Below are 27840 nucleotides of genomic sequence, written 5' to 3'. Positions count from 1 at the left end.
AATAACAACAATACAGGTTGCCAGGCGACATAGAAAACAAAAGATGCGAAAACAAATGAATGAGGCGTGTAAACAATTGAATACTCTTTCATATTTAAGTATAAAAATATAGGGGTGCCAATTGAAATTTCAAAATGGGGGAGGCTGGGGGGGTGGTGGGTGAAGTCTGAAATCCAATTAAGCCTGGTTTCAGACTTCCCTCTCAATATCTAAATTGACGTGTTTTTTTTTTTTTTTTTTATTGAATTCAGTTTAGATAATTAGTTATTTTAGACTAGGAAATTTTGAAATGAAAGCCCTGTATATGCTTTCACGTGTTAATTAACTAGGTTACTAGGTTAGTTATTGATTATGCTTCAGTGACGCCTTCATATATTTCGTTTATAATTTAGTCTAAAAAGTAATAATAAACCGTACTTCTATAACAGAATTGCTTGAGCAATGTAGTAGATTAATGTTTATATTTGACACTGGCTTCAGAAATGGTGGATAAAAACTGTTGACACTTTGAATAGTAATGGTATAACATTGCTTCATTCGGAACACAATTATCATTTATTATTTCAGTGGCATTTTTATTTTTTCTCTTTGTTTTATCAACTCGATTCTGTACATGAAATGTCATTAAGCCGTGAATAAATCAGAGTGTGTTTGCATGAAATGGATTCAGTACTTCTGATTACACTAGATCAATAAATCCATCCCTGTTTATATTGCAGTATATGTTTTACTTCTACTTAAGTTTCAATGAATATCTTGTACTGTAATTCAGACTACATGAAATAAAGATAGTGACCTGAGTAGAGAAAACCGCACCTAGTTAAGTGAATTTTACAACACTGCACAACCAGCAATATCTCGCACATCTGTGTACATAAAACTTTTAATCAATAGTGTTGTTGCACTCCGTTTGTCAACTGTTTGGAGGTGGTTTGAAGCTTCGTAATTTTATATCATATGTAAGTGAAGCATTCCTTTGTAACATAACTTTGGTGTGCATGTTCTTTTAGCTTAGTAGTACATTTTGCGTTGCAAGTTTCGTGTTCTGGAAATACTGCTATATTTTTGCTTATTAAAAATGTGGTAGCATGATCAGAGCACTAATTATTATTGCTGATGCATGGTTGTTGATATATTTATTACAAAATTTGTAACTACTTTTATGTTACTAGATTTTTAGTTAATTTCTCTTGATCATAATTTCGTTTTGTCATTATTTTTTACTAAAGAAAAGGAGTGTTGTTAGTTTCCTTATTACTACTGCCTACTTTTGCTGCATACTGTGTAATTAAAACACATATACATAGCGTTATAGTGTACAGTAATGCTACTGTAAATAGGCAGTTTCTGACTGTCTCTTGTTATCATACTAATGTAAGAACTCGTTACTGCTAGTAAAATATTACATTCACTAATCTTTTATTTAAAGAAGGCTTAGATCACCATGTTTTATCTAAATTAATAAGGAAACATGCATAGTAGTTGAACTTAGCATTTACGTGTTCATATTGTTTGGTTATTCTAATTATTGATGTATGTGAATCAATTCCTTTTATATTGTTAGTTGACCAGCCAAAGGAATTTCTCTCTCGCTTGGTTAGCTGGTCGCAGCTGACTTGTCAACAGTTGAAGATCATACGTGGAAAGTGAGAAATAGCCCCCAGTTGATAGACGTGTAGCATTTAGAACATCATAGTAATAGCATTATTGCGTATGATTTGCTGCTTAATCTACAGTTTAAAATCATACTTCAAAGGGTGATTTGATACGAGACATCAATATTGAAATAGTTCATTAAATGCAATTGCATATATGAAATATTTTAGTAGTACAGGAAGGAGTGAGCTAAACGGTTAATCGAAAAAATCGGATAATCTGTATCATAAAAGATTTTATGCTCGACCATGCCGAAGTGTAGTAATTATACACCTGGTAGCAGTCCTTTAATGCATGTCATTAAAGTACACCTATTCATTAAAATTCAGGTTTTCGATTATTCTCGGATATGCAATCGAAAGACGAGGGAAACGTCACGGAAGCTGGAAATCCAATACTGTCGCAGAAGGTTATGTTCTGTTACTATAATAATTAGCGTTAATTATAAATAATATTCAAATAAATTCAATTTGTCATCTCGTTTTTCAATTGAGGAGCATTTTTGCAAAAGTCGATAGATGCAGAAATCAAGATTTTGCAGAAATTACACTAAGTGACAGGATCTATCGAGTTTTGAAAAACCTGGAAGGTTTGGTAGTCTCTACATACGGTATGAATCAAGTTTTAGTAAATCTGATTTCATAGATCGATTCCGGAGGTAGAAAACATATGTTATCCATATGTAATTCACATTCTAAAATTTCTGCATCTATCGACTTTTGCAAAAACGCTCCTCAATTCTAAATCAATTTCCAGGTTATATCAAAATTAGTTCATGTTACATTACATCAAGGTCAATGACATTATTGTTCCTCGGAAAAAATTAATACTTTCCCGTCTGCGCACGTCTCACAATTTACGAGCTATGAACAAGGTCACTTCCAATCTTCTGTCAGATACAAATAAAATGAATACTTCTGAATAATTTCAAGTTAGAAATATGATAGCATAAAAAGTCGTATGAAACTTGCCTATAATGATAATTAAGACGCTCGTATGAAAATTATGAAACTCGCGCTCGTTTCATAAACAAACATACTCGCGTCTTAATTACTATCATTATAGGCTCGTTGCATAATGTACTATTCGTAAATTCAGTGAATAATGCTAACACTTTCGTAATTTCCTCTATGGTCTTGTATTGAACACATTAGGTAGTGGATCAGAAGTTCACTGATATGTCTGGTTGTTAACAACTGAATTTTAGGGGACAAGGAAATTTCTTGTAATGGCTATCTGTGGAAAGATAGGAATAGTGGAGATCTCATATTGTAAATTTACATACTTCATATACGTCATCCTTGATTTTTATTAAATTGCACATGGTTGTGACTCCAATCTCATATTCTGAGATCTCGTATTTGTATCCCGAAACCAGTTATTTGCACTTTTTTATTTTTAGCACAACACGATTTCTTTTGATACTCGTGGAAGATATTTTATATAGAAGTTATACAGTACGACAACTCGAACAGTGGACATACTGTGTAAGGGTAAAGTCTTGTAATAACCCTGTCTAGGAAAAATAACTTGCTAATAAATGTATAGTAGCATACTCCATATATTTCTCTAGGAAAAAAAGTGAGAGAAAGATAGTTGGATAATCCATCAATCGGTTAATAGGGGACAGATAATCAGAGTTCTACTGTATTACGAAAATTTTCAGATTTAATTCGATTTCGCTCAAAAGTACTATAAATAATTATTTCACATATCACTATGAAAGAGTCCTCAACGCTGTCTGAAGTGCTAGCTTTTTTGACAACAAATCCAGTGGACTTACCTGTAGTCTCTTTTCGTAAGAAGTGGCCTTGAGTCATCTTATCGTTCACTGTGAACAATCTCTCTACATTAAAGGCAAGTTAAGGACCTGACTAATTACCTACATGAAGTAAGATCCACAGTCAATGGTGTGGATAATTGTTGGGTATCAAATAATATAATGTGTTTATTTATGCAACTTAAGTAGGTTTCCTAAATATATTGCACCCGGGAAAAATGTGCAGCAACTTAAGTAGGTGGTAAAGGTAAATGTATCTCCTTTGTACGTCTGAAAGCACTTGCAGAGATGGGGGACATGGAGATGGGATTCCACGTTTTTATGACCTCGGCACTATAATGAGGTGGTGTGGTTGGCACCACTCTCCCACTGCCGTTTACCTTTGGGAAAGATATGGTAATCAATTTGATAGGATAGTCATTATGGAAGTTTGACAAGGAGAACATTTTGATCAGTCCATAGCCTTGTTGTTCTATCAACTGAACTACCTGGCTACCAACTTAAGTAGTCACCTTGCAACTAGAAAGAATGTAGAGTAAACTGTTAGAAATAACTTTTTCATATTATAAATATAAAATGAAAATTTATCTTCAGTCTTCAGTTACATAAAAATCTATTATTTTGTGAAATAAAGTATGAAACATTTAAAAAAAAAAAATTTGTCAAACTATGACTAGTCACATCTATGGAAATAATATTTTATTATAAAATCAAAATTTATAGGAAAGGGAAGATCTGTATAGATTAAAGTAACATTAGGATAAATTTTCGGCTTTCATTTTTTCTTTCATTCTTACATTAGCGAAGTTTTTTTTTTTTTTTTTTTTTTTTTTTTTGCAGAATGCACTGGAACGGCATTCTGGCACCTTTTTGTTGTATTTTTCATCATGGAACCGAGAAATGTGTTAATAATTATGTTTTCAACATAAGTTTTATTTGACCTTCACTTAGACATTGAAAGTGGACGAAAAGGAGGTTAAAAACAACAAAATTCTCGTGCACTGAACAGTGATTATCTCCCCATATTCTACATAAAGCTCCACCACCTTTTCTTCTAGAAAAAAAAGCACTGACATTAGCTATTTTCGATGAATGATGCAGGCCAAGTGCCCACCATTAGTTAAAAACATTAGCTATTTTTCTTAATGTGTCCTGCATAATAACAGACATTGGCACCAGTTCAGGGATTTTCCATTTAGCTACTTGTTCTGCACGGTGTTTTCTACTCTCTAGTTTTGACTAATTTCCATAGTGTAATGTGGTGAAATAATTTCCAATTTACCTACTCTTAAAAATAATTGTAATAATTAATACAGATTGTCACGTTACTTATATTACACTGTAAAATTATAGTGGTAAGAAATAATTATTTTTACCTGATGGCTGTTTCAAATCACTCATTCAAGCATGAAATATTGGTTGTGTAATATTCTAGGTAATATGCGAAATGGTAGTTATTTTAAATTAATACATATGATAATACCATGTAGTGGCAGAAATCATAGCTTTTTATACCATATCTCTTAGTTACTTTTTAGCTATACAGTTATTCCTGTGAGCTTTCAATTTCAGGACCATCCTTGGTTTGCTGTATTTAAAACTAAATGCGGCACTATAGGCATAGTTATCAGCAGGACAAAATACTTAGCTTTGCTATTTGCACAGTTTCTCTGTTTTAATATCTCCTGCGTCAGTTTCTAGCCTACGTCGTTTTAAGTCATCTGATTCAAGTGTTAATTTTATCATGTAAGAATTTAGTTACGAATAATAGCAACTTTCAGGCATTAAAATGAAATTTTACAATTCATTTTGAAAGAGTTTTTCAGATAAGTCCTTGAAATACAATAAATAATTTAATGTTGTTCCATCACAGACTTAACATATCATATATAAGGTATAAAACCTTTATATTACATATTTAATTGTTGGTATTAACATTTTCGTCACTACATGCGACATCATTATATACCATAATTGCATTCATAATATATACCTTTGATATCAAAAGTTAAAAGCTTAAACTAATATAATATAATTTTATATCTATTTATGTATTTTAGTTTAAGCTTTTAACTTTTGATATCAAGGGTATATATAAAAAATAGAGGTTATTATATTACGAAAGCAATTATGGTATCTGAGATGTCGCATGTAGTGACGAAAACGTTAATACCAACAATTAAATATGTAATATAAAGGTTTTATACCATATATATGATATGTTAAGTCAGTGATGGAACAACATTAAATTATTTTTTGTATTAAAATGAAAACTAAGTGATAAGTTACGTAGTTGACTAATTTCGATTTTTTATCATCAGTCGTCTTCAGAACCTGTGATGTCCATTTAATTTTATGCATTCCGGGTCAATTCGTCCATAGCACAATGTCCAATACACAGAAAGTCCACTACAAAAATGTCTACAACTATAATGTCCAATCAAATAAGGCCACTAATCAAAATGTCCAATATATAGAAATGTTCACAAGTCAAAATGTCTAATATAGTAGAATCCCTCTCATCTGGCACTAAAGGGACCAGGTAGTTCCGGATAGGGGATTTTTCCGGATAATTGAATAAATACTGGTATAGAAAAAAAAGTTCGTATTTCATGGTACCAAATGTTGAAACTGCAGCCATATGAAGCTTATTTCTCTATCACTCGCTCATAACTGAATAAACATAAAAAATTGTGTGGATTTTCTTTACACATCACACAACACAAATAATAAACCAATTTTAGGTTCGAATATTCACTGAAAATTAAAGTTCGTGCGAACTTCCTTATGTGACAACACTGACGGCCTGAACATAATTGAATAAACATAAAAAGTGTGTGGATTTTCTTTATTAAAACATCACACAACACAAATAATAAACCAATTTTAGGTTCGAATATTCACTGAAAATTAAAGTTCGTGCGAACTTCTTTATGTGACAACACTGACGGCCCGAACATAATTGAATAAACATAAAAACTGTGTGGATTTTCTTTATTAAAACATCACACAACACAAATAATAAACCAATTTTATGTTCGAATATTCACTGAAAATTAAAGTTCGTGCGAACTTCTTTATGTGACAACACTGACGGCCCAAACATAATTGAATAAACATAAAAACTATGTGGATTTTCTTTATTAAAACATCACACAACACAAATAATACACTAATTTTAGGTTTGAATATTCACTGAAAACGAAAGTTCGTGGAAATTTCCTTATGTGGCAACACTGACGACCCAAACATAATTAAATAAACATAAAAACTGTGTGGATTTTCTTTATTAAAACACATCACACAACACAAATAATACACTAATTTTAGGTTCGAATATTCACTGAAAATAGAAGTTCTTGCAAACTTCTTAATGTGGCAAAACTGATGGCCCAGACTGTAGCATTGTGGCAGACTTAATTTTTTTTCCTAGCCGAAAGTGCCAGTTACGAGGGATTTTACTGTATCTAGAAATGTTCGGAAATAAAAATGTCCAATATACAAAAATCTCCAAAGTCAAAATGTTCAATAGGCCTATATGATATTTACAGAGACAATTTTCAACATTCTTTTCGGAGAGATACACCACCAAGATTCCCACTCCTATGTGGAATTCCTATGAAATAATGTTGCTAGGTGGTCATAGAACCAATGATGTAATGACAGGTTTCCACTCTAAATTAAAAAAAAAAATGGTTTCTGGACATCATGTCAGTATTCAGAGATTTATAAAGAACATAAGACAAGAACAGATTGAGACAGAGAATGCCAAATACAAATTCACAATATTCACACAAAAATAAAGCAAAGTATATTACAAATCAACGAAGAATTGAATGGATTGCACACATGCAATCAACATAAGGACAACAATAATGTTGTTGTTTTCTAATGCCAGGCGTTTGACAATAAAGTCATTTGACCTCTTGCACTCCAATATTTTTCAAAGATATTATCATGGTCAGCCACTGAAGCACAGATTTTGAGGTGTTCCGAATCCATTTCTTGGTTTGAGTTGCACAATGGACAGTTAGGGGACTGATATATTCCAATTCTATGCAGGTGTTTGGCCAAACAATCATGGCCTGTTGCCAATCTAAATGCAGCTACAGACGATTTTTCGTGATAAATCGGGAATTAACTGTGGATTATGATGCAGAGAGTTCCATTTTTTTCCCTTGAAACAACAATAATGTAAAACAATATTTGCGGGAATTTTCATTTCATATGAAGCTGCATGCTGACACCAGTGCAGCACAAAATTAGAAACTAAAATTTGTTACAGAATATTTTAAATTTAACCTATATTTCATTGTTAAATTATTAATTTACATTTAATAAATACTGTTTTGGACTTTTAATATACAGTACATGTGATAACTCAGGACATTTTTGATAATGGCCATTTAAGAACTTTGGACATTTTTGATACTGCGCATTTAATGTCTATTATGGACATAAAAAAAAACTTAAAATTGTTTAACGACACATTAAAATTGTTAAAATTAAAAAAAAAAGGTTATGTACCTTAGACAGACAGGCCGTCTGGACATATTTTATACTGGATATTTTATGACTGGGGACATTTTTGGTACTGGACATTAATGATGATGGGCATTTTTGCAGTGGACATTTCGCAGTGGATTAATTGAGTAATAGTCAATTTTATGTTTAGATGTCACAAGTAACGAAGAATCCAACAGTATAACAGAAAATAACTGTCTTCTTTTCAGTATGACGTAAACTTATGAAAAATAGCGTTCATGAGAAGAGATGAGCATAAAACCACAGTCTAGTATATATAATCACGAAGCTCAATATGTAAGAAATGTGCATCCATAGATAGTTGCTAACCACTAGGATCACTATTATTGCCCCATTACAGACAATATGAAATAGTCTATTGTTTCTAGTACCCTCAACAACTCAAGCTTCGTGACTGTATATACTAGACTGTGATAAAACCATGAAATTCTTCCAAACTCCTATCTGAGATGCTACAAATTACCAACAAATCTTCAGTATCTTGTTATTTATGCATTATACGATCCTAAGAAGCAACTTGTTTATAAAAATATAGTGAAGTCGGATGTTAATGAGTTCAAAATTTAGATAAGAGCTGGAGATTGTTACTCACTTTCCATGAATCGAAACATTCAGAAAAATTACGTCATTTGCCAATTTAAAAGATTGATACTTGAAAACTTGCTGATGAAACATTTTGGGACCGTATATTTAATTAAAGACTTCTGAATATGTTTGTTGCGTGACTTCCTCTTAACTCAAATGTCAAAAACGTTTAAAATTCTATCGACATTTACTGAAATTTATGGAGCATGTAATTTCCAATGATTACACAGGTGGGAACAAAATATTTTAATTGCTGTAATTAGTCTGTATCCTAATAGGAAAGCACAGTGAATTAAAATACAAGAGAGTGTAATAGAAGTACTAGGACTCATTTCTTCTTCATTTCTTTCTCTACTTTTTCTGTTTGACCTACGTTTTATACTTCATAACAATAACAACAAAAAATGCTTGTGTCTTCTACATCTGTGACCATAATGTCACTGGTAGCCCTACCATAGTTTGATAGCTTGTCGCTAAAAGGAGTTAATTCCTACTTCCTAAAATCTTGTCAGATTCGTGGTGAATAAAGTGGCTTTGGAACACATTTTCTTAGAGTATTTCGGTTTCCACTCCATTTTCTTTCCACCACTGCATAATAATTATCGCCCATTTTATCAAGAACTTTTTCAGTACCAGTAGTTTAAAAATCTAAAATTAAATAAATTAATTTATACCTTAAAATATTGCTTCTTTAGTATACTTTGTATGAAAAAAATTTGATGGTCTTCATTGGAAAACAACATAAATCTTACCAGCTTCTTATGATTAGAATAATCATGATTGACATGGCACTTTACGTCTCTATTAAGTTACCTGTCTGTAAGTTCACTTATCACATTGCATCTATACCAGGTGAGTAAAAATTATGGAAAACTGCTTGTAGCTTTCAAATTTTTAATTTTATGAAGAAACAATTACAGGGTGCGAAAAAAGGAGGAACATTTTAAACATGTTTTCAAAAACTATTTTTTTATAAGTGTGTGCTAAGGAGTTTCTTTTTTTTTTTTTTATGGCACCATATCCTTATTTTTCCATTTTTGGATTCTTCAGGTCTCAGAACATACATCATCATCGTCCAATTCAAGCACTAAACCTAGTGGTCTGTTGTGGTCTCATGCCATCTTTTTAATGGTCTTCCAACAGTTTGTTGTCCAGAACAATGGTAATGTAGCACTGCCTTTGGCCTTCTTTCTGTTGGCATTTTCTCGACATGCTGTTTCCAATTAACTCTATAGATTTAATATACTATAGGTTGGACATTCAATTCTTCCAAAATTTCTGTATTTCGTATTCTATCCCAAAGTGTGTATCGCGCCGGTTTTCGTTGGTAGTTATACATTGGACATCTTTTTTCTTTTTTTTTTCTGGTCAAAGTCCAGGCTTCTGATCCATAGACTAAATAAAGTAGGTCGTGCTAAACTGTTGTACATCTTTAGTCTTGTATATATCTGTACTAAATTAGGTCTGAAAACTGAATTGATAATGCCGATAACTTTTACAAAATTAGTGATTTTAATATCAATATCCTCTTCTTTTTCATATGAAAGACGGTACCCTAAATAGTTAAATGTGTGCACTTGTTCTAGAATTCTGTTTTCAATACAGGTTTTACTTTTTATTGGATATTTATCTTTAAAAGCCATAACGTATAAAATATACTAGTTATAAAGTTTTACTTTATAAAAAATATTTCCTCAAATTTATTATCTCAATGTTGTGTACATAGCAAAGAGAAATGCTTCATTGGCCGTATCAGTGTATCACTATGAGAATAAGGGGCCATGAATATTAAATAATCATAGACAAAGGCTTAATTAATCCACCGCTATGGAGTAATGGTCAGCACGTCTTGACCATTGAATGAGTGGGCCCGAGTTCAAATCCTGGTTGGGACAAATTATCTGATTAGGGTTTTTCCGGGGTTTTCCCTCAACCAATTGAAGCAGAATTGCTGAGTAATTTTCGGCATTGAACCTCTGACTCATTTCGCCATCATTAATTCACATATCAATGTCATCCATACAATATCTCAGATTAAGCTCACGGTGCGACATGCTGTACTTGTGCAAGAGCACTGGCATTCAGCTACCCAATCGTTTACAAGAATAGGAGCGGTAAGCACAATAAGCCTCAGGTTGCAGTGTAAGCCTTGGAATTCCTCCTCCATACAAGAAAGGAAAAAAAAAAGGCTTAGCTTAATTCCTTATTCTCCACATCACCATGGATATATATATATATATATATATATATATATATATATATATATATTCATCTCATTCAGATGCTAAATAAAATCTTCCCTTGCCTATAAATTTTGATTTTATAATAAAATATTATTTCCATAGATGTGACTAGTCATAGTTTGACAAAAATATTTTTAAATGTTTCATACTTTATTTCACAAAAGAATGGATTTTTATGTAACTGGGAACTCAAGAGAAATTTTCATTTTATATTCATAATATGAAAAAGTTGTACATACAATTTCTTCATAAGATTAAAAATTGGAAAACACAAGCAGTGTTTCATACTTTTTACTCACTTGTTATATAAAATAATCTCTATAGGATAGAGTCCAGACCAATATCTAGTCTTCTTTTATAATCACAGTGTAAGGGAACATGAAATTGAGTTATTTTTATCCATATTTCATTTTTAATTCAAAATTATGTGTTAACATGCAATTGGAAATGACAATCATTTTGTTTAAAAAAATTAACACAATTTTAAACTATAAAACATTTGAACTTTTTCGTCATTACTTCCTCTTTTTGTGTGAAAGTTCTATCTGTTTTTCAGTTTTGTAAAAGCCGAAATAGTTAACCGGCATTTATGACACAAGTGTTAAAAATGACATTTTATTTTGTGATTAGGACAATCGGAAAACATAAGAAGACAGAGATGTCAATAGCAGACTTGCATAAATAGATTTTTAGACAGTTATCTATATGGTAGCTTTCAATTGTTTGCACCAATTGTCAATTGTTTCCCACCAGAAGTCACATGGTATAATCGGTCAATAGAATGTTTGAAACAATGCCAGGCTTACTTTTAAAAAATCACCGTTTTTTTACTAAAAATTGCATATAAAGTAAATAAATGCTTCAGGAATTAATTTACTGATAAATGTATGAATCAATTAAGAATTAAATGTGACAATTAAATTTATAATTACTATAAAAATTAGGGGGAACCCAGGTTTGAATTGGAGACCTCTGTCTGCAGTCCAATGCTCTACCACTGAGTTATTCCATGGTCTGCTGTTAATGTAATAAAGTTTTACTATTAGAATGAGGAATATACATGAGCAGAGAAGTCAAGGAAATTCCCTCTCTACCAGTGAAGAATGGCTGTCTAAAAAAATTGTGTACAAGGCATATGATAAAAATAATTTTATTTTGCTCGTAGGGTTTGCTCCACTTGGACTGCAGTCTTGTTTCGCGAACATTCCTAATAACGAAATAAAATGTCATTTTTAACAATTGTATCGTAAATAACTATTTCGGCTTTGAAAAACAGATAGAACTTTCACACAAAAAGAGGAAGTAATGACGAAAAAGGTTCAAATGTTTTATAGTTTAAAATTGTGTTTTTTTTTAACAAGAAAATTTATAGGTGCAATGAAAATAGCTGTTTAAATACAAAATCAGTTTAACAATCTATTGCTTTTTGTTATCGTTTTTTGAAACTTTAATCCAGATGGCTCCTTTTGAATATCTAGTTTAATATCCATTTTAGTGCTCTCCTTTAGACCCAACGGTTGTAGGTTTAAACCCGGCTGGGGTCGATGGATTTTTCAGGACGCAAAAATTCGGAGCACAAGTTCTCTGGGAGGGACTTCAAGCCGTCCTGTGTCGGAATTTTCCGGCATGTTTAAAACCCCCAACTCTAAATTAGAGCCTCTGAACTAAATTTCTCCACTCTCACATCCCAGTTGCATAGTAGGTGGCATTTGAGGTGAAGAGCATACCACTTGTCCCTCTGCCCCCTGTTTACAATAAGTGTAACAAAATTCCTTGTAGGTAATTAAACTTCCACTAGGGGATACCTATGTTCATACTCCGGAACTATGGGTTAAATGAGTGAATAAATAACCATTTTATATCTTCAGTAAACATATTTTGTTCAACATTGTCCCATTCAATATAATGAATTATTTCACAATGATTTTCAACATCATCATCCATTGCTACACACAGTAACTGTAAATGGATTATACTGCACGAAAAATTACATTAGATGTATGGTCTTATAAATAATACCTGATTTCCTTTGAAGTTGCATCCTGCTTACATTCCCCTCGAAAGTTATACTTCAGTTTAGATCGACATTTAAATTTATTTTCTATATACACTTTTAACACTTATGTATCACTGATTAAATTTCCAACTTCTTTCCTGTGTTAATATTTAGGATTTACCTTAGCTGACTAGTTTCGAAGTCTTGTTCTTCATTGTCCAAAGCCTAGTGGAAGTTCTGCTCTATCTTCCGGTTTCCTGTGTGTATTCATGATTGTGTCGAAAAGGGTGTGTGTTTTGAAATTGAGTTGAGTGTTCAGGATGTGATGTGGGTGTGTTTTTGTATGTTTATAAATTTCATATTGTTCTAGGATGTCAATTTTCTGGTTTTTTGGCTGGATGTGTAGTATTTTCATGTCGTTGTCTATGTTGCTGTAGCTGTGATTCGAGTTTGTGGTGTGTTCTGCATAGGTTGAATTGTTGTGTAGTTTGGTTATGGCTGTGATATGTTCTTATCTTGTAAAATATTTCAAACACCTTACAAAAAACATATCACAGCCATAACCAAATTACACAATAATTCAATCCACTCAGAACACATCGTAAACTCTAATCACAACTACAGCAAAATAGACACTGACATGGAAATACTACACATCTCGCCAAAAAACCAGAAACTTGACACTCTACAACAATATGAAATTTATATAATAATAATATTAAACTGCCCCCCCATTGAGTGTAGCCCTTACGGACTCAATATATCCTCAAAAAAAAATTATTATACATATGTAAACATAGATATTAAATTTAAAAAAAGGGAACAAAGAAAAGGCATGAAAAATTACAATTGCTATTAATGTGGCACCATGTGATTAATTAGGATTTGGCAGGATTTTTTTAACACAATTATCACGATGTCATCCCTCAGAGATGTTGGCAGAGCAAACTGCCGTCAAAATTCTTCGAAAAAAGCTGGTATAGTCCCTCGAGCACCTATGAGCAAGCCGAATACCTCAACATGAATTAAAGCATATTTCAGCTTGAAATAGTTGAGTGTAGGCTCATAGATCGACTCCTTCTCAAGGTGGACCTCAGCTGACTGATGACATTCTACTTCAAAACGTATCGTGGGGTCCACAATGATGCCCTGTTTAGTGTTAGCATTGTACGCTAAAATATCTACTCGTCTCGTTGACCCATTTTCAGCAAGACAGGAGATTTCTTCTACTATCCAGCCCTTATTTCTTAATGCGGCAGCAATTTTGGATCTTACAAGATGATACCTAGAGTTCCTCAAGAGCAATCCCTGTTCACAGAATCCCAAGACGTGTGCTAAAGTTTCAATCTCCGGGCAGCCATGTCTGCACTGGGTACCGTCGAGAGATCTGCCGGGAACGGAACGAACAGATGCTAAATTTGCTGTCATTTTCAGGCTAGATATCCATTCAGTAGTCGAAAGTACAAAAACACACCCACATCACATTCTGAACACTCAACTCAATTTCAAAACATTCGACACAATCATGAACACACTTTACCACAACAGGAAACCAGAAGATAGTGCGATCTCCACTAGGTTTTAGAAAATGAAGAAGAAGGCTTTGAAACTAGTCAACATGCCTATAGTCTTGCAATTTTACTTCACAAATGCTGGTGACATTATTGGTATACAATCTCTCAGGCTCTTAATTTGGATGTAAGTTGTAAGGTAAAAAAATATGTAAATAAACATCTGAAAATATGCGATATGTGATATGTATATAGAGAAATTATTAATCATGTCACGTGGGAATAGTGACACTAATGTTAAAGGTATTTCAAGATAGAAGTGGAAACATTCAGCCACAATGAATTCCACATCATCAACATTTTTGGTGAGTGCTTGGACACTTTTCTCTGTCTTTATTTAATTTTATCTTGTAGAATTGAATTCTATGTTATGTTTAGGCCATTCACATTATATCAGTGTATTTATGAATACCTTTAGCACAAAAATGTAAGTTTATTGCCCATATCTTTTAGTTTTGTGTTTATATGGAGGAAGCAGTGTTCCATCATCCTTTCATAGTTGGATATGAGAGTGTGTGCACTATCACAAGGGAATGGTTGAAGCATGCACTTTGATTTTCATTTGGCATTGGAAAAACGATTATTCTCAATAACCTAAACTGGTATTGATTAAATTTAATAATTACAGTTTTTAAATATTAATTTACACATATAAGAATATTAACTTCTTTTTCAAATGAGATAGAGTCATTATTCCCACTATAACCCCTAGTAAAACATTCTGAATGCTATCACCAGTGATACCAATATTACCATGTCACACCATTTGTGGATGTTATGATTGGAATGGGCATGTTCGCTGAAATGATGGCATGACTGTATAATCGGTACCTACTGTCGCTGTTAACATATATGGACCCGCATTATGTCTTTATAAAACAAAGAGGTATTTAGACCATCTCACACCCAAATATTTTGAGAAACATTACTGCGTTTGTTGCCCCTATGTTCTATTACAGGATTAGTTCTAAGAAGGAAAACATTGACATTTCTGCAATTATTGGGTCTGAAAACTCTAGCACTGCCCCCTTCTCATCTCCCAGTATTCTGCACAGATGGCATCCATGGTCATAAATAGACATTCTAGAATAAAATTAACAATGACTCGAAATTTTTTGCTTATGTAAAGTTAAGAGTAATAAAGAAGCTTATATGACTGACATATACTGAAATCTTATAGTATGTTACAATGTTTAAATTGAAGACAGTACAGAATATAAATTAATTTTAGCTGGTGTAATCAAGATTGCAATCTGGAATATATCTTAATATTTACAACACACACATAAACAGATGAGGAAAGGACATTCTCAGGTTCATAACGGACATATTTGGAAAGTATTCAGCTTGTTTGTTGCAATATAAGCTGTTAGTAGTCAGGTTTTTTAATTTTCTTCATTCCTACAAGGCCTTCTGCATATGACCTTCAACAGCTTCCATGAATCATAGGAGTGCAGCATTGCCTAATAAAGGAATATCACTATCAAAGGTGATGTTGGCAGTTGGGTATTTATTTAATTCTGAAATTCAGTAGCTTGCCACATATAAAGAGAATGCATTTATAAGTACATCCGAAAAAACGTAATTTTAAGTTAAACCTTTCCCTCTGTACAATTATTACAAGGATTGGGTTATAGCGCAGTGTTCAATCTTAACGCATTACGGAAGAATAGCGGTATTGTTTAGAACGCCTGCATCACTCAAGACACGTAGATACAAGAAAACAGAAAACAAACACATACGGTCATGCTGACATACACTTATCATTCTTCTTCTGTTTTTATATTTGCACAAAAGCTGGTCATTTCTCGTTAATGTGAAAGAATATTTCTGTTACATCTTGTCGTTCAGTAAAGCAAATGGTAGTGATAAAAGAGAGACAAAAGGTTGTGTTTTACGCAGACAATGCAAAATTGATATTTATAATCCATTTTGAATCTTGCGTACACTACTTTTAACACTTGAATATAACTAATTGATTAACTAGCGGACTTACTCGTGTTAATTATGTAAGTCTGTGCGGCTTACAGGTGTTTCGGTGCATCATCACACCATCTTCAGAGCCAACTAGGTCTCGGCGTCATCTGAAGATGGTGTGATGATGCACCAAAACAGCTGTAAGCCGCACAGACTTACATAATTAACATGAGTAAGTCCGCTAGTTAATCAATTACTGATATTTATAGTTTACGGATTTTTTTTTTTTTTTTAATATTCCAGTGTTCTTCCTCTTTTAACAGACAAAAGTCTGAGTCTTGAGTCCTTCGACAAAGATAAAATGGTCGTTTAACTCGCCATAACTTGGAAACCAATAAAGATTTTGCATAGCAATAACTTTTAAATGTTATTTCTATTCTTTTTCAACATTTCTCTCATTGACCCCCCCATCTAACGCAAAAAAAAAAAAAAAAAAACAAAAAAAAACAAAAAAAAAAAAACAAAAAAGTTTGCTGCTTACCAACTTTTGAAGGTGTAAATGACTATTTTGAACAGATCATTTCGAAGTTACCGTACTATTTTTTCTCTCTGTTTTCAAAAAAGATTTTGATTTTGAATTTTTTTCTATGCATTCCTCAGACATTCACCTATCAATCATAAAAATTACAGTGCGATTGATTGACTGTCTTAGGAGCTACAACATGATAAATATTTAACGCAGCAGAAAACTGATTTCTCCTCCCTCTGGGTCCAGTATCATTGTCTCTCACACACGAGACGTCACTCTTTCGTACAAGCCATTTATAAATATATTACAATGCCCCAGTGACCTCCGATTGGTTCTCATATGCAGGATATTTGCCACGGAGAATAGTATTTTCATTGAAGGCTCACTAGAAAAATAATTATATTACCGGTATTTTAAATACAAAAGTGATAAATAAAATAAGAAAGTCAAGGGGAAAAAAATAAAGAGAAAATGAAATATATCCTACATTCTTAATACTATTACCTTCATTACAATTAGTAACCTATATTTGAAGTTTTATAATGTTACAAGCTCTTTCACTTTTCATTATTGAGCATTAACCTACCAAGTAAGTTCACAATTAAATAAGCAAAGATTTGAAGAATTTTAGAATCCATGCATGTATAGGAGTGAAACATTCTTCTGTTCTTGTTTTCAATATTATTGATACCTATTTTGCATTTCTTCTTATATGTCATTAAGTTAACAGTTGAATTTAAAGATTCATGTTGCATGTGTCAAGTTTCTAATGCTTTTCAAATCCATCGCCATCCAAAATTCGATTTCAAAAAGTGTTAGTCATTACAGTAACTGTTTGTGTTTTATTCCCCAGAGCCATCTTATTGTTTTTCCTATCCTGTATGGATGGCATGACATGTTATAAACTACCGGTATTACATATGGAGATGTGATACATCAGTGCATGTTCGTAAAGTTTTTATACATTACATAGCACAAGACACATGCACATTATGATCAGTGATTTCCTGCATTCACATACGTTACAGAAAAATGTATTGTATAAAAAAATGTTACAAGTCAGTGCCTGTTAGTGTGAGAAATATAGGCAGAATCGTAACAACTTAGATCAATATTTACGAGCAGATAAATTCTTTATCAATTTAACCTTCAGTTAATCTAATGAAACATTATAGTGTTGTACATAGCGTAGTACAAACACATTTATTTTTTTTTTATTATTCTTCCAAATATAGTCTAATCTAATGTGCCGTGTCACAATTCAAGGAATGATTCAATAAATATACTACAAAACCGATTATAGGCTAGTTCACAATAAAAGTTCAGTTTAATATGTTCACTAGTACTGTTTGACTAAAAATAAATCACTGGAAACATCGTCTTTCTTTTCACGTTCATGCATTTATAATTATTACTGGAATTTTAACATTGCCGTTATATGATAATCATTGCGTCATCATCATCATCCAATTCAAGTACTAGACCTAGTGGTCTGTTGTGGTCTCAATGGTCTGATGCCATCTTTTTAATAGTCATCCAACAAATCATTGTCCAGAAGGGTGGTAATGTACCACTGCCTTTAGCATCTTTCTGTTGGCATCTCTTGACATGCTGTTTCCAGTTAGTTCTGTAGTTTTGAAAAAATTTAATATAGGTTGGATGTTCAATTCTTCCAAAATTTCTGTAATTCGTGTTCTATCCCAAAGTGTTTATCACGTCGTTTTTATCATGAATCTCATTTCGTTGGTAGTTATACGTTGAACATCATTTTTTTTTTTGCCAGGGTCCAGGCTTTTGATCCATAGATTAAAATAGATCGTGCTAAAATGTTGTACATCTTTAATCTTGTATGTTTTTTGTACTAAATTAGGTTTGAAAATTGAATTGATAATGCCGATAACTTTCACAAAATTAGTTATTTTAGTAACAATATCCTTTTCTTTTTTATACAAAAGATGGTACCCTAAATATTTAAAATATGTGTTCTCTTGTTCTAGAATTCTGTTTTCAATAGGTACAAATTTTACTTCCTATTGGATACTTAGCTTTAAAAGCCATAACTTTTGACTTTTCTACAGTTATGGTCATATTATAGTCTTTTGCAACTGTGTTTAACGAGTATATTGATTTTTGGAGATCATCTTCTGAAGTGGCCAATAGAACCTGGTCATCTGCGAAGAGGATTGTATCTATGTATTTTGGTCCGTCTGTTTATGGGAACATAGCCTCTGTTTGGGTTTTGGAAACGCCATTTACATATCATAGAGTTCATGTAGATTATAAAAAGTAGAGGCGAGAGGGGACATCCCTGTTATACACCTGTGTTAATAGTTTTAAAATCTGTTAGTTGATTATTTACTGTAATGACATTTTTTGTGTTCTTGTACATATTATAAATAGACTAATATTTGATTTGGGATCTCGTTTTCTTTTAATATAATTAATAGTTTTTCTCTGTTTCATTTGTCAAACGCCTTTTTATAATCTATGTTATATTTAATGCATAGTCTGCAAATCATAAATCTAAAATATCGGTAGTACATAAAATTGCAGCACCTCTCTAATAAATGTTAACTTAAAATAATATCGGTAATTAAAAGTTCCATATTCTGCTGTCCTCAGATTTCCTACTTTTTTTCCTGTTTTATCTCTCAAAAATCTCTGTGGTCTCACAAGATGCTCTGTAGAATATTGGCCTGCAGAGACATCTGTCTGCAAATCAAAGGACAGCTGTTGGTACATTTTGTCTGAAGATCTTTTGATTACTGACGAAGTTGTTTTACATAAATCTGTTATAGGCCACCAGCATAGCTCATGCAGTAGCATTGCCTGCTGGTCCGGAGTTGTAATCGAGTTTGGTTCGATTTCCACTTGAGCTAATTATCTGGTTGGTTTTCTTTTTATTTTTTTTTTCTCCGAGATTTGCCCCAACTGTAAGGCAAATGTCAGGTAATGACATGGCGAATCCTCGCCTCATCTTGCCAAAAACCTTCTTGTTATCACCAATTCCATCAGTGTTAAATAACCTAGTAGTCGATACAGCATCTTTAAGTAAATGAGTAAAAAAGTCTTGGACTCTCGGTTTTTACTTCCTTACACAGAGGTAACTCTGCTTAGAATTTCTGTTGCTTCTTGGAAAACTTGACCGTGTTTAAATCAACGAACTTAAAAGTCAAATTATGAGTATAGTAACCACTATATTGCCAACACCAATTCAATATCACATTCAAGTTCAAGATAAGTAAGCATGACAACAGTGTTGGATAACCTTCATGCTTCATTTTGTATTAACTTGGAGGTTAAACTTGCGAAAAACTGTATCAATAAAATTCGTAGAGAGCCTGAGTAATAATATTCTATTATACTTTTTGAGTTGGGAGAATTTTCATATTAACTTATCGGAATCTTTCTCTTCATTTCAGGAAGCAAAATAATGCAACCAACAACTTACTAGACTTCTCAGAATTCGACACGTTCAGCACAAACAATGTAATGCTGAATGCAACCCAACAACCGACAGCAGCTACGGAATTTGAGCAAATTTTGGACCTAAGTTCAGTCCCGACCACAGGAAAGCTTTCAAACGAGGATAATGTCAACTCAAATGTAATGAACAACGGACCTGCTCCACCATTTATTGCATTTCAAGACAACTTGGCTAAGAAGACAGATACCAATTCAGTTACTGGTAAGATTAGATCTTTATTAACCAAAAGAATTACAAACATTCATGGCATCGTCAGTACACAAGAAAAATGACGTAACATACAATATAATACAAATAAACTTAATTCTACTAAGATTTATTTTAAATCATCCGTCCTGAAGTGAGGTTGACCACTGGGATCCGGAATTAACAAACATAAAAGATAAAGGGAAATGAAACGAGCAAAATAATGATTCGATTTGTACATCAAAACAAAAATTTACGTGTTAACATATAGAAGATAGTGTAGAATTTGAAGAGAGGCCTTCAGAATTTCCATAACAATCTTCTGAACCTCATAAAAGGGAATTTTAAAGGATTTAAGGATATTACATGTAAATTTTGGTAAACAACCCCTCGCTCCAAATAATAAGCCTGTAACATCCCAGTTGTAAAGCGAAATGCATATTTTTCATTGAGGTATGGAAGACAAACTATGCATGCAAAACTACAATTTCTTTAATTATACATCGAAAGTAAAAAACAGTAGGGATTATACAAGTTAATGTACTAGAGCAGGTATGCTCATTCTCTGACTCGCGATTATGTTCTGTAATCACAACCTTCGAATGTAGAGCGTGCTGTTCCTCGTTCGAAGCTCAACGGATGACTGCGGAAGGCAGCTCAAGTACTTAGTAACGTATGAACAGTGCGGGACTATGACAGAGTCAAAACCTTCTGTAAGCAAACGACATATACCATATTGTTTTGAGTTCGGTAAAGTGTTTACTATGTTGTAAGGTACTGTCAGGAATACTACTGAGCACCATAAAATGACATTATACGCTCTGCCATCCAGAACATGCCGAAGTGACAGGGAAGCTGTTTTCTGTAATATGTATTCATATACCAACGTTGTTATTATTATTATTATTAGTAGTAGTAGTAGTAGTAGTAGTAGTAGTAGTAGTAGTAGTAGTAGTAGTAGTATTGTTATTACTATTGTTAGGTAAATTACAATTATTAATAATATTATTATTATTGTGGTGATTTTATTTCAACAGAAATACATGTTATGATAAAATAATTTTTTAGAGGCACTACAGTTTCAAGAATTGAAAGCACTTAATGAAAGGCCAAACATTGAAGAGAGTCGAAGAATTCAGAGTCTATGTTTAGGAGCAAGTTATGTAGTGTGTTGGGAATTAGCTAAGGCACTAAAACCCTTCACAGATGGTGAACTTGTAAAGAGATGTATGGTGCCTGACGAAATATCCCAATATGAGCTTATTCGCTGCCACTATGTTAGCTACCTTTGCCTCGACTTATGTGTGCGAAGAATTATTTTAGAGAATGAAAGTTTCTAAATCCAAACATAGATCCTGATTAACAGATGAGCATTTTTTTGAACCAGCTGCGCATTGAGTAAATTCGTTGGAAATAGATTTCCGATTATTTGCAGAAAGCAATGCACATGTTGAACAGGCCGCAATGTATGGTGGAATATGAAAATAACATTATCTATGATATAATAATAATAATAATAATAATAATAATAATAATAATAATAATAATAATAATATCATAACTATATTAAATATAATACACAATGTAATAACTGAATATTACAGTGTATATTCTTTCCTTTTTCAAATTCAGTTTATTATCCCTATTTGTAAGAGTATGAGAGCGATGCCACAGGTGGTACTGCAATGTAGTTGCGGAGCCCAGTCCGTACACTGTGTGTGTTATGCAGTGCAGCATCATCCGTGTAATCGGTGCTTTTACAATTTTGAGCATACCTGTACTAGAGCATTCGAAAAGTAATGACAACATAGTTACTGTTTCACACTAAATTTATTTAGGTTACTTTTGACATTATATAATTCAAATATAGTCCCCTGCCATGTCAACAATACAGTGCCAAATCCTTGGAAGATGGCAGACTCCATCTGCAGCATCATTTCTGGATATCTCTGTCACTGATCGAACTAATGCTCTTTGGATGTCAACTCTTGATTGAAAGCGAATGCCTTGCTTCCACTCATCTTGCAGTGGTTCGGTATGCTAGGACTTCTCTCCCACAGGCTTCTTGTAATGCCCTAAAGCATTGGGTTGCACTTTTTCCTCTTGCAACTTGGAATTTATGAAACACTTTTGTTTGTACCTACTGAACATTTTTAGGGCTGTATTACTTCCTATAAATCAGAAATACTGACAGTATTTACAAAATATGGTTACTTCGAGGCTTGCAATATTGTAGGTTTATGAAAGAATCGCTGTTTTGTTATGTATTACAAGATTCCAATGGTCACCGCTAGGAGCACTAATTTACAGCATTGTTGCCATTACTTATCGAATGCCCTGGTATATTACAATACAACTTGATACTAAATGACATGGAAAAAAAAAACATTCTTAATTATAAGCTCGATCTTCCAGTCTCCAGAGGTGTGTGACATGTTCCATTCAGTCTTTCTGTTTCATTTTCCCGGTCTTGACTAAAACTCAGGGTTACTTGGAACATAAAATGATCAAGGGTAGTATCAAGAAGACAACGTTAATTACTAAAATTTCAAATTTTAGATATTCATTTGTGCAAATCCACTGATTATTCACATAGTACTGGGACAAGATTATCTGACTACCAATTATCCCCTAACCCGATCGAAAGAAAGTTGAGAACAGCTGAATCTAGTCTTGTTAGTCAGGCAACAGATTTGCAATACTTTTTATTTAATTTATATGAAAATCGTCCATTCTACCGAAATACGACAAAGGAAAAAAAATATTCTTTATTACATCCTCTATTAGTATTGACAGAATTCAAGATCCTATCTATGCATAGTCATTATCCACAACAATGACATTAAACTTTTCATAAAGACATTGTTTTTTTTTTTTTTTTTTTTTTTCGGAAACTACAAACTTCCCACTGATATGCTATTAGACTTTTTTGTTATGCTCAACATAACCAATTCGCTCTGCAAATCTGCAGGATTATTTCACTTTCACCCTGTATACAGGGTGATTCATGAGGATTTACCGTCCTTTACAGAGCAAAAAAAGTCATATAAACATAGTTCCTATTCTCAATATTTTCAGAGTTACACTAATTTAAAGTTGTTTATATAATACGTTTTTTCTTTAGTTTGAAGGTAAAAGAATCTTAATACAAATAGAGAATGAACTATTCAGAAGTATTTCTTTAATTGGCAAGTATTATGAAGCTAAAAATGTGCTGTGAACTTCTTAGTTGCTTCGTAAAAAAGGTAAAGGTATCCCCGTAACATGCCATGAAGGCACTTGGGGGGCATGGAGGTAGAGCCCCATGCTTTCTATGACCTCGGCACTAGAATGAGGTGGTGTGGTCGGCACCATGCTCTGACCGCCTTTTACCCCCGGGAAAGACCCAGTACTCAATTTTATAGGAGGCTGAGTGAACCTCGGGGCCGTTCTGAAAGTTTGGCAACGAGAAAAAATACTGTCACCACCTGGGATCGAACCCCGGACCTTCCAGTCCGTAGCCATACCAACTGAGCTACCCGGCCACCTAGTTGCTTCGTACAGACATTTCTCTATTTTTAACTAGAAAATTACATTATTCTTACGCACTTATCACAACAATTATTACAAATCACACCACTTCCACCGACTTAATTATTTTCAGTTCAATTTTGCATCCTAATTTACAGTCTTGGAGAGTTTACAATGCATTTTAAAAAATGTCGCTGTCCGCTTGAGTACACTTGGCCGCACGCTTGTGAACGGCACTCGTCGCTCTACGTAACTGCATACGGCTATCTTTGATTTCCGTAGCGCTCACGCTGGCTGCTGACTGCACGCTGACCATGATCATGCGTTCACAGCAATGCGTTCCAATAACGAAACGTAACTCTGTAAATATTGAGAATAGGACCCATGTTTATATGACATTTTTTGCACAGAATGTCTTCGGAAATAATCTCCGTAAAGGACGGTAAATCCTCGTGAATCACCCTGTATATGCCCTTTCTTACCCACGTCCTAACCGTCATACTAAATTAAGTGTTCTCTCTTTCAGATCTACTGTCATAACATGCTCTTGTGCCGGTATATAAAGAAGATTGTAAACGATGGTAGCAGCAAGGGCACATACACTGTATATAACATGCCACATTTTGCTGGATGGGAAGACTGAAGTGAAAAGAGGGTAATGAAATATTTACATTTATTTAGATCACTCATCATTTATGTCATGAGCAGTAATAACTACAGTGTGATGGAATGCCTGTTATGTTTCTATACTAGATTCTACTGCTTCAAAGTATATTTTTTGTCTCATAATGATTTGAAATCACAGTGTGACTTACATCTACAACCCTACAGTTTTCTCCAGATATTGCATTTGTGATTGTAGATGTGCACAAAATTAAAAAAATAATAATAATAATTCTTTCTAGTTAGACAGATTGGTTTTCTTCATACTATGAATAGAATCAGGTGGAAAGCCTTTGCTGTAGCTGTAAACATTACTGAATGTCAGCTAAATGTACAAGACCTCTTTGCTATATAGTCTCTCCCGTGTGTTCAGGTTATGCTCGTCATCAACTTGCAATGACACATGAACAGTAAAAATCATGTACATTTGTAGTTCTTGTAACTGTAAATTCAAGTTGGTTAATATGATTGATTGAAGCTCCATTATATGTTACTAGCATGAAACTGTGCATCTTTCAGACATTAAATAACTAAGAAAAATATCTTCCAAAATGTGAGCTTGATCCCTAGTCAGTTGGCAGAACGCTTCACGAAGAGGTTTTCGAAGTGTATGATAATGATCAGTGTGTTTACGGAGGCCGGTACGTCGAGTGTGCATGTTTACCCAAAAGATGCAGATGGTCATTGATAGATGGACGTGGTCAGGATTATATTCTGCTTGCAATGATTGAAAGTATAAGGATAAAACTTTTTAATTTATTAAAACCGCTTTACTGAGTGACTGATTCACCCCGAGAAGTGCTCAAGTAGAACCAATAGAGGTCTCTCACATTTCCATATGTATATACGCATATATATACATGCTGTGATGTGAGGAACTGGTTTCCTTGTCTTAATATTGATTTAACTATAATGCTACATTTAATAATTAATTATACTATAATTTTAACCATCCCATATCACACATGGAACACTTATAAGGATTCCCACTTTCCTATCTCTTTTTTCCATTGGCCTATATTCATTTAAAAAAAAATAGATGTTATATGTCACGTTAGACAATGTGATTATAACATTGCGTAAGGCCTATTTTATGAAGATTTAATCAATAATCTAAAAGTGCTGTTACAGTTTGAGCCTATATGCAAAGTTCTATCACAAGTTATACACGATGAATTTGCAAAAATAAAAATATATATATATTTATTGAAATAAAATGACATTAATGGCTGGCAGTTGCAGGGAATCTGTCACTGTTACAGTAAAACATAACAGAGTTTTAGAAGTTCTAAATCCATTTCCATACAGGTTTTAATTCATGAATTATAATGTATTTGTGATACATATATTTCACTAATATAAGTCTGCCTATAGTACAGAGTTATGTGTTACCTGGGTTTTAACTATATGGTAATCTTTGTTAAAAATCACTAAAACAATAATAATTATAAATTAGAATTGATTTTTAATTCAAATGTATCCTCACGAAATAAAATGTGTAATATGAAAAATAGTGAGATATTCCCTCGTTTATTCTGCAGCCCAAAATTATAGACTATCACTCGATGTGGCATTTTATTTACGTCTGACAACAGACTTTTGAACATGCTTGACAACAAGCATATATCTTGTTTAAAGTAAATTTGATGGCAGAGGAATGCCACTGAAACAATCGTTGGTTGCATTATTTTGAATATATATTATAATTAGGGTACAAGTAGCAGTACTTTAGTTAAACACTGAAATATAAAAAAAAAAAGTATGGTCTCTTCATCTATCATCTAAACAGTTGAAAAGGGAAGGAATGCAATTCAAACATATTGTACTCTCTTTTACTGTAAATGCTTGTATTAAAATGCTTCAATATTAGCGTGTTGTTTCATTATCAATTATCCAGTAAACAAATTCCAAATCCAAATAATCCTTACATGTATACAGCATCTGTGGAATCTCTAGAGTGCTAGTCACAAAACAGACTTCTGCGCAACTGGTGTCATAGCTGACTGGTCCAATGAGTAGTCAGGGTGCGAAAGGAATGACGTGGAAGAGGAAAGCTATGTGAACTCTCGTCCGCTCGCTAGCTAGCTTTGGGAAGGGAAGGGAGCAAGCTCCGCCCTCTCCCAAGTGACATCATGCGCAAGTTTACTCTACAGAATCCACGGATGGAGTAGGTCATATTTTTAGATAAAATCTAGTGGCAGTTTCTAGATAAGGAAGTATAAATTTATCTTGTTTCTTAGAGAACTGGCTGTGTATTCTTTGTCCTCTATATATCATGTTATCTTAAGCGATGATCCATTGCATATGAATGTTAAGCATTTGAAAAGAATGTAGGCTAACCATATTCAGCACCAAAACTCTCGTTAACTTATAAAAGCTTGATGATATGATGATGATGGTGGTGGTGGTGGTGGTATGTGATAATGACACAATAATAATAATAATAATAATAATAATAATAATAATAATAATAGATATCAGTAACAACATAGCTATGAAAATGGCTTCTGAAACACAGACTTAAGACACTTCCAAATCTTCAACAGGAGGAACACCATTGGCCTGCAAAAATGTAGTGAAATTACGGAAAACGTATTATTTTCTTGTGTTAAATGTTACATTACCCCATTAACATGTTTCAGCCTGGTATTGGCCATCTTCAGAACTGGTTGTTGTTGGTCTTGGCGCCTTTTGTTTGTTTTTCCTTTTTTAGTGTAATGTGGAGTCAAAGAGTGTGTATGTGTTCTGAAATTGAGTTGTGTGTTGAGAATTTCATTTGGATGTGTTTTTGTGTGTCTGTATATTTAGTATTGTTCTAGTGTCTTTAGTTTCTGACTTTTTGGCCAGAAGCCAGAAACTAAACACAAATCAGGAATCAAGATGTATTAGTGAAATTATTTTTTTTTTTTATATATCTCAGCTACTATAAAAGCTAAATGAACAAAACTTTTCATGCTTAATATACATACATTACACTTCATAAAACACTATTCAGAATATTAAAAATAGCTAATAATTACCTGTAAAAATAATATCAAATTTGCATATATTTTTTTTACAACCATAAAGCATTTACATAATAAAATCTACAATTAATTTGCATGATTCCTTTATATAAATATTCTAAAGACCTACATCAACAACATAGTCTAGGATCTTTTATCTAATCTTT

General features: G+C 33.1%; 1 protein-coding gene across 16 annotated transcripts in view; it reads left to right on the top strand.

Moving 5' to 3' along the window:
* The window catches only part of LOC138708889 (ensconsin-like), a 674766-nt gene extending 648229 nt beyond the window's left edge, over positions 1 to 26537 (top strand). For all 16 annotated transcript variants that reach the window (XM_069839179.1, XM_069839170.1, XM_069839172.1 and 13 more), the window contains 2 exons: positions 20245 to 20510; positions 24532 to 26537. In XM_069839179.1, coding sequence (XP_069695280.1) covers positions 20245 to 20510; positions 24532 to 24545 — 280 coding nt within the window. In that variant the 3' untranslated portion in view covers positions 24546 to 26537. The remainder of the gene's footprint in view (positions 1 to 20244; positions 20511 to 24531) is intronic.
* Positions 26538 to 27840: the final 1303 nt, after the last annotated feature.

Source organism: Periplaneta americana, chromosome 11 (assembly GCF_040183065.1).
Source record: "Periplaneta americana isolate PAMFEO1 chromosome 11, P.americana_PAMFEO1_priV1, whole genome shotgun sequence".
Taxonomy (NCBI): domain Eukaryota; kingdom Metazoa; phylum Arthropoda; class Insecta; order Blattodea; family Blattidae; genus Periplaneta; species Periplaneta americana.
The sequence above is the reverse complement of the archived record's forward strand: the minus strand, read 5'-3'. Positions and strand labels throughout refer to the sequence as shown.